Source organism: Trichoplusia ni, chromosome 5 (assembly GCF_003590095.1).
Source record: "Trichoplusia ni isolate ovarian cell line Hi5 chromosome 5, tn1, whole genome shotgun sequence".
NCBI classification, from domain to species: Eukaryota; Metazoa; Arthropoda; class Insecta; order Lepidoptera; family Noctuidae; genus Trichoplusia; species Trichoplusia ni.
The window spans coordinates 9393914-9402735 of record NC_039482.1 but is presented as its reverse complement, the minus strand read 5'-3'; the positions used below and the strand labels follow the sequence as shown (position 1 = coordinate 9402735).

At 42.1% G+C, this 8822-nt stretch overlaps 1 protein-coding gene across 1 annotated transcript; it reads left to right on the top strand.

Moving 5' to 3' along the window:
• Window positions 1-362: 362 nt before the first annotated feature.
• Window positions 363-8488, top strand: LOC113494405 (DNA ligase 1). Its single transcript, XM_026872723.1, has 15 exons — window positions 363-810; window positions 1169-1252; window positions 1337-1685; window positions 1949-2203; window positions 2532-2735; window positions 2966-3050; window positions 3371-3506; window positions 3877-4067; window positions 4345-4485; window positions 4695-4815; window positions 5450-5612; window positions 6473-6636; window positions 6947-7188; window positions 7343-7489; window positions 8008-8488. Exons 1-15 carry the CDS (start codon window positions 538-540, stop codon window positions 8138-8140), a joined length of 2688 nt encoding a protein of 895 aa, XP_026728524.1. The 5' UTR covers window positions 363-537; the 3' UTR covers window positions 8141-8488.
• Window positions 8489-8822: the final 334 nt, after the last annotated feature.

The window sequence follows — 8822 nt, the reverse complement described above, 5'->3', positions numbered from 1 at the left end:
TTTGCGAAATAATTTCCGCCAATCAAAAATCCTGATTATTTAGTTCTAACTCTGTTTAAAGTAAACTCTGAAAATAACTTGGGGACTCGTAACGAATTAGAGCTTCCTGAATTATTGCATATTTATAAAAATAGTTAATTCTTCGAGAAATAAGTTAGTCCTACGTAGGCTAATCCACACTTTCAATAATAATTACTCGTTTTCCTTTTAAAACCAAAAAGCATAATCAATGCTATACCAACGTAAATTTTACAATAAAAAAAAAATACATTCGTTAAAAACGTAATAATTTCTTTTTTTTTATTTAATGATAAAATGATTAGATAAATGCATGTTGTAAGCACTGGCAATAATTTTAACGTTATTTTGACAAATTTGACATCAGTTTTGGCGCTAAGATTGGCAAGATTATCAGTAAATAAAGCCAGAATATCGCAATTTATCAGTAGCAGCCGGCTAAATTTAAAGTTTAAAATATGGCTGTAGTGAAATTTGTTAAATACTGACGATTTAAAAATAAGATCAAACAAATTTTATATGTATAGTATTACTAAACTGATTGTTGCTTGTAGAATAGTGAGAAATGTTCATGCATCAGTAAGATTTAACGTGTTGTGTCATTTCCTTGGTACTCCAAGAGTCTCCCTTACGAACACGATCATGGCGCAGAGGAGTATCACCTCATTCTTCAAGGTATCTCCTCCAAAATGTGAGGTTAAGCAAGAGAAACCTGTAGTCAAGCAAGAGGCAGATGAAAAAGAAGATGAGGAGGTTAGGGACAATTCACCTATCAGTAATGGAAAAGCTCAGGTAAGCAGTTAAAACTGAATAATTCTAATAAATTAAATCATTTAATGTTTATGTAGTGTACAATGTGTTTATTCTGATAAGATGAGTTCTCTTTTCACTTAAGACTTGGATAAAGACATTTAATTCATCAGCTCAACAAATTTGTAACAGTAGCCTTCGGCTCCGCCTGTTACAAATCGTAAAGGATCACTCAGGAAAGATAAATCTAAAAAATTACCTATGTGTTATCCAGATTATAAACGTCTGTGTAACAGATGTTGTAAAAATTTCAGTAATTTTTTATCCATGCAAAGGTAATATAAGTATCATAGAGTCTGCGAGAGTCTGGATTACATCTTAAGCTGTTGTTACTTTTCAGGTTACATCAAAACGGCCAAGGCTAGAGAGTAGTGACAGTGACACTTCTATTAGGAAGAAAAGTCCAACACCCACCTCTGGAAAGGTAAGAAATAAAACAACAATACAAGCACTTTTCTCAAGTATTTATTTGATAGTTTAACAATAATTTGTTTCGACACTTTTGCAGAAAAGCAAAGTGAAAAGACAGCGAATCGAGAGCTCTGATAGTGATTCAACATGTCCACAAGAACCACCAGCATCACCAGATCCTCCAAAATCGCCACCATCACCAGAATCAGAAGAAAAGACTGTCATAAAACTTGAGAAGTCATCACCGAAAAAATATGCTTCACCTAAGAGTAAGAAAAAACAGCCGCTTAAAGAGCCTAATCCTGTAAAAGAGGTGTCTCCAAAGAGATCTAAGAAACAGAGTCCAGTTGAAAAGAAAAACAAGTCTCCCAAACAAGAAGTTTTATTTAAAAAGGAAAAAGAGGAGGAGAAAGAGAGCAAGACTGAAGTTAAGGAATTAGTTCCAGGTGAGTTCTATAACATAGTTTGTCTCATCAAAAATGAATGAGATTTAATATTTCTATTTGTAATAATAGTATCACCAAATTATAATCATAAAAATATAGGCCAATGGTTGTTATATATCCTGTCTATCTAGATAAAGAAAATTTCTAATCTACTATGGAGAACACTTTAATGTAACATCTGTGCAAACAACAATGTACTCGTAACTCTTTCTCTAGTGGCTAAGTTCATAGATGTAGTATGTATGATTCATGTATAATTTCAGAGGTAGATTACAATCCGGCAAAGGCTAACTACCATCCCGTAGATGACGCATGTTGGCGCGCGGGTGCACCCGTACCTTACCTGGCGTTGGCGCGCACTCTCGAGCTCATAGAAGCCACGTCGGCGCGCCTGAAGATCATAGACATCCTGAGCAACTACTTTCGCTCCGTCATCGTGCTTACACCGGATGACCTGTTGCCAAGTGTCTACCTGTGCCTCAACCAATTGGCTCCAGCTTATGAGAGCTTGGAACTGGGTCAGTATGTTTTGTATTACATACCAACTATGGTTTTTTTTCTCGAAGCTTATAGATACATTGACTGCACTGATGAGCCAAGTGTTGGTGTGTTTGTTTGTTCATTGGTGTGATTTTTTAAATCTTGCATTGAGTCTTGCACTAAGGAATCAAAGTTATGTGTTATAAGGGGTTGTAAATGTGGTGGTCTCCCTTGTCCACACATACGCTCCAGTTTGTACTGCCACCAGCATCTGAACTTGTCGTCGGTCATGTAATGATGCAAAGAGCTTGTTCCACAAATCCACACTTTGAGGCAGCTTTATTAAGTTTGTCGTTGTGTGTGCAGGCATAGCGGAGACGTACCTGATGAAGGCGGTGGGTCAGTGCACGGGCCGCACGGTCCCGCAGCTGCGCGCCAGCGTGGCCCGCGCGGGGGACCTGGGGCTGGTGGCGCAGAGCGCGCGCAGCACGCAGCGCACCATGTTCCCCGCGCCGCCGCTGTCCGCCCGGAGCGTGCTGGCCGCGCTCAGGGACATCGCGAGGATGACAGGTCTCATAATGATCCTAAGTTCGCGATCTCAGCTGCTTGCTTCTTTTTGGCGTATTTTTGTGACATCCCTTAAAATTTTCAGCTTAAAAAACCATTACCTACTGACCATTTCTGTTAAAAAATGTAAATTACTTTTTCTACCACAAAAACCTTTATCATACAGCCCCCTCATAATTGATTTCTTGATAACAATTAAAGAAGATGTTTAACTAACTATCTATCTCGCCCAGGTCACGCATCTGTGGATAAGAAGATTAAAAAGATTCAATCTCTGTACATCGCGTGCAGGCACTCGGAAGCTCGGTATCTTATACGGTAAGTGATTATATTTTTTCATCGCAGTTCATATTAGATACGAAACATAGCGAAGCATGATGAAATCTATCAACGACCTCACAAAAAATATATTATCATAATTAGTTTAGCCGCTAGAGGGCGACAGTTTGTTATAAGACTGTTTATACTGTAATATGTGATACAGATTGATAACAGTCAGTGCTTCATAGTAGAGTAACGGAAAGTGTCATCAGTTTCAAAGTAAAATTATGCAGTTTGAATTTGTTTACTGTTTGTCCAACATGATCGAAAATACCGAGTGTTTGTATCGGCGAGTAGTGACATTCGTGTGTGCGCAGGTCTCTGGAGGGCAAGCTGCGCATCGGCCTGGCGGAGCAGTCCGTGTTGGCGGCGCTGGGCGCGGCGGCCGCCAGGACCCCGCCCGGGGGGGACTGTCTGGACGCCGCCAAGGGAAAGACGCCGGACGAGTTTAAGGTCTCATGCCGTTTCATTTGTCATGCAAGTTTTGTTAAAAAAAATCAAATTGAAATAAATGGGACTACTTTATCCATTTAATCAAAATTCTGTCTGACATTTATACCGCGTATATCACATATACGTCACCTTAAGTGACTTAAGTGACACGCAACATTATATTATTAACATTAAACATAACATTATAGACATAATGTTGCTGCAAATTTATTCTTTGGGTAGATTAAAAATAAGCGAATAACCGACGCCGCCCAGCGGTGCACCAGAGTTTGCTTAACTAGGCAAAATTAATAAACATTCATAAATAATACTACTACCCTTAAAAAGTTGTCGCCAGCTGCTAGTTTATAACTTAAGGTGTTGGCTCTAGGCTATCGTGGACGAGCACGTCTTGACCATCAAGTCCGTGTACTGCGAGTGCCCCAACTACGAGCGCGTGGTCCCGGCCCTGCTGCAGGAGGGCCTGCGCGGGCTGGCGGGCCGCTGCCGCCTGCAGCCCGGAGTGCCGCTCAAGCCCATGCTGGCACACCCTACCAAACAACTCGCACACATCTTCGACAGGTCACACCATTACTAACTACATAAACAGAGCTGGTTTGCGCACCGTCAGCGCATTATCGACTACAACCTCCTTTACAAGCCTTTCCATATTTTGAATGATATGCTAATGCTTTACTCACGCGTGTATATCGGCATCGACTATCTAGGTCCGGTCTTTACCGAAGTCCTTCATAATTAGCCTAAGACCGGGTCGCAAGTCGAAATTTCTGTAGTCTAATCATGTTTTTATATAGAACCTCTAGAGGGACTTTCAAATAAATATATTCTCTGAATGTAGATTTGAAAACGAGCAGTTCACTTGTGAATGGAAGTACGACGGCGAGCGCGCCCAGCTTCACGTTCCCGAGCTGGAGGCGGGCGGAGGGCCTGACCTCAGCAAGGCAGCCATCTTCAGCAGGAACCAGGAGAACAACACCACGTAAGATATTTTAAGGAAAACTTTGACGAAACTCCTTACACCTAAATAAAAAAAAAATGAAGGACAAACTATCCTCTTTCAAGAACTTTTAAGGAATTAGTATCATGTAGTGTGATGATTGATGTAACAGTGAAGAAACTGGGGCCACTGAGAAATTCTTAAAGAATTTGTTTGAAAGTTGATGTAACAGTAGCAATGTTTGTTAACAGTAAATACCCGGACGTGCTGGGCCGGCTGACGTCACTGCTGCGGCCGAATGTTACCAGCTGTGTGCTGGACTGTGAGGCAGTCGCCTACGACGTGGTCAACAAGCAGATCCTACCCTTCCAGGTTGGTGATTCATTTAGAGTAAAATTTTATTAGTTGAGAGTGTTTACAACAATAGAGGAGAAAAGTCACTCTACACCGTGTAGTGCGTTGTCATGTTTCCACAACTGTAATAATGTAGCGGTTATATGCATGGATTTGTAAAAACAAGGAGTAGGTATTTTGATAGTAACTGTCGTGAGAATGATTCATTATTAAATGATGTAACGGTTTACTCACGCGTATTTGTCGGGCTACCCCGATAAATACGCGTGAGTAAACCGTTACATCATTTAATAAGGAGTAGGTATCTCACACATATAGCAAAGTGCCAAATTGACTTTTCAAAGTGAACTGACTGACGCTGAAGGTAAACATCGTGAGGGAGCCTGGATTCTAAATGTTGAAATTTGAAATCGCCAAATCGCAGTGAGCTAGCGTGGTGATCAATGCTCAAACCTTCGCTATATGGGAAGAGGTCTGCGCCCAATCGGACTCTATAGGGTGGTGACCTAACGTGATAGTAGGATGATCATTTGCAGTAACCATATTCTTAAAAATTCTAGCTTCATTATGAGAACAACTCAAAATTACCAGGGTCTTATTTACAACTTAAACATTTTTGAATATCGGCTAAGGGGTATGATATTATGTGTAGGTGTTGTCGACGCGCAAGCGCAAGGACGCGTCTGAGGCCGACATCAAGGTGCAGGTGTGCGTGTTCCTGTTCGACCTGCTGTTCCTCAACGGGGAGCCGCTCGTGAGGCGCCCGCTGCTGGAGCGGAGGCAGCTGCTCAGGGAACACTTCAACGAGGTGCCAGGTACTGACGGCAGGGTTGACACTAGTAGCCAGATTAAAGATATATATACAAACAATTGATTGACTTAACCTTGAGGTCATGTGGCACTCGAAGGAGGCAAAGCACCTTACGGGTCCCGTTGCTAGTATAAGCTTCATCCTGTACTACCCCGCACGCTTACAAAAAGAGGTTGTGTTGTAGATGTTTTAGGTGTAATAATACATCTTTAAAAATCAACCTTACCTGGGTTTAAAACAGTGTTTGGCAATTCATCGGAAAGTCCACGGGTACAAAAACGCAGGTGGCCGCTAGTAGTTAACATACAGGAAAACCCTTGGCAATATGGACTTTCTATAAATCATCTGGCAATCTTATCTCGATAATAACTTGAATTATTTGTGTAAATAACACTGTATTGTAACTATAGTACTATTTATAGTGACGTGCTAATTACATCAGCACTCAACCATAGTTCTCGGAAATTCACAATCACGTGATGAATTATTGGTATTTGTTCTGATATTGTTTGCTGTGAGACGGATCTTTAGTGTTCGGTTAAGTATTTCTTATAATTGAATATACAGGCATAGTAAAATTTATAGATTTGCGAAGGTTGCCAACAAATGATTTCTCAGAGTTGGGTAATTCATGCTTAAATGCTATAACGGTTTATTCACACTTATTTATCGGGATTGCGATGCAACAGCTTCAACCATTCAATCAGTCTTCAGAATAAGACTTTGGTTGGGTTCGAATCTAGTCGGGTGATCCCGAAAAATACTCTTGAGCAAACGGTTGTATCATTCAAATTGTGCAAGAATTCTAACGAAAGTTATTGTAGAAAATATGGTAATTCATATCGCATATGCTCCGTGTGTCAGGCGAGTGGCAGCAGGCGACCTCCCGCGACTGTAGCTCGCTGGAGGACGTGCAGCAGTTCCTGGAGGAGGCGGTGCGCGGCTCCTGCGAGGGACTCATGGTGAAGGCGCTCGCCGGACCTCACGCTCACTACGACATTGCGCGACGCTCACACAACTGGCTCAAGGTAGCTGACGCTGATACTGCCGCCTTAACTGTACGCGCGCTAAGACTGCTTCTCGAGTCCTAGAACAAGGCGACATTGGCCATCCTTTTGCAATGTTACTGGAAGATCGGCTTTACGTACATTATACAGACATCTGTCGCCATTGACGATAAATTACTTTTTTTGCCAATAATATATAGTTGATGCTTTGATTGCAGTAATTGTTCTTATCGCTGTAACAAATAGAACAAATATCATTAGAATTATCCGTTTGGATCGCTCGTGTAATGCAAGTCGCCACAGTCTTACCCCTGATTGTCCTCGCCCGCAGCTTAAGAAGGACTACCTGGACGGGTTAGGTGATACACTGGACGTGGTTGTGGTGGGTGCGTATCGCGGTCGCGGCAAGCGCGCCGGAGTGTTCGGCGGGTTCCTGCTCGCCTGCTACGAGCCCGAGCACGAGCAGTACCAGTCGCTCTGCAAGATCGGTACCGGCTTCAGCGACGAGGACCTGCAGAACCTCACCAAGCAGCTGCAAGAGCACGTCATCGAAGCGCCCAGACCCTACTACAGGTAGCTACAATCATTGTTTCCTCAATGCATATATAAGTAACATATTTCCGAGCTCTAACGCTGACGACTACTAAAGTGTACTAAACTGACAGGCCACAGGCCGTTACGACGCTTCCTATTATTTTTGTATAGTAATGTGTTCTCGTCCCCTCAGCTTCGACCCGCAGCACTCCGCGGACGTGTGGCTGGCGGCGGCGCGCGTGTGGGAGGTGCGCGCGGCGGACCTGTCGCTGTCGCCGGCTCACCGCGCCGCCATCGGCCGCGTGCACCCCGACAAGGGGATCTCGCTGCGGTTCCCCAGGTACACACATGCTATACATCCACGTTTTGGGTCAAAATTAATATAACTTATTGTCCATAGTGAGCACTTTTTCCAAGATGAAATGCCAATGACACGCCCCTAGCCCTTTCTACTGCTTTAACCAATCCTGTTAGACTTTTACTCAAAGGATGACTGAGTATGTAACACGCCGACTTCTCATAGGAACGAACACGCTGGACTGCGCGCCTATTTCCTTCTTGACCTTTTAACTGATCGAATGATACGCTCGCCCATTGTTGGGCGTAAATCCAACAAATAAATAGTAAAACCTTGGTTGGTATGGTATATTGGGTGAAAATGGTAATGCTTAATGGTATGAGCAAACGCGGCTTGGTTGATGACCGATCGTTAACTAACTTTATAACAACGCTAATATTAAAACTAAATATTCGGGTCAGTGTATAACTGCTGATTGCGCGCGCGATTGACATCAATAAACCTGTACTTTATACACCCATAGTAATCTTCTAGTTACAAGTATCCGCGTTTGTGCTTAGGTTTGTTCGCGTGCGGGACGATAAGACGGCAGAGCAGGCGACCTCGGCCGCGCAGATCGCCGACATGTACCTCGCGCAGGACCAGGTGCGGAACTCCACCACAGCCAAAACCAACATGGACGAGTTCTACTGATGTAAGCACTACGCACTCGACACATCTCGAAACCCAGTCGAATGTTAATTTACGTATGAGTTTTCTCAGCATACCAAAATACTAATAATATGAAAATAATTGTCCGTCCGTGTTGTGAACATTTCGCTGATTATTCTCACTACAATGAGCTTGTATCATGTTCCGGTTCCCAAGTCCCAATGCTAAGTGCGTGTGTGCGTGTTTAAAATTTACATGCAATCATTGTTTAAATGTACATTTGTGTCTAGATGTAAAGTTGAGAATGTATTCCAGGTATCAATATAATTATTTACTGTAAAATAGATTTTTATATTAAATTAAAATTAAGTTAGCTATTTTCAAAAGGCAGTTTCATTTTTTATTTCATTAACCTTATCGCGATCGATTGAAGAGAAAGTTTTCATGGTATTTGAGCATGACGTCAAGACCGTTATTAATAATAAATACGTTCTAATTTACCAAAATTCCCAAAGTCAATCGTAAGTACTTGTCATAAATTGTTTTGGTCTCAATTCTGACCAATGAAGTCTCTGACGCTTTAAAAACGTCTTTTCTCTCAGTTAGCAAAAAAAGCAATGCCGAAACACCGTGAGGCGAGATATATTTGGCATAGAAGAATTAAATCGTTGATCACTTCCTGTTAAGAGTGCCATAAAAGTTCTGTTCGTAAGTAAACACTGCT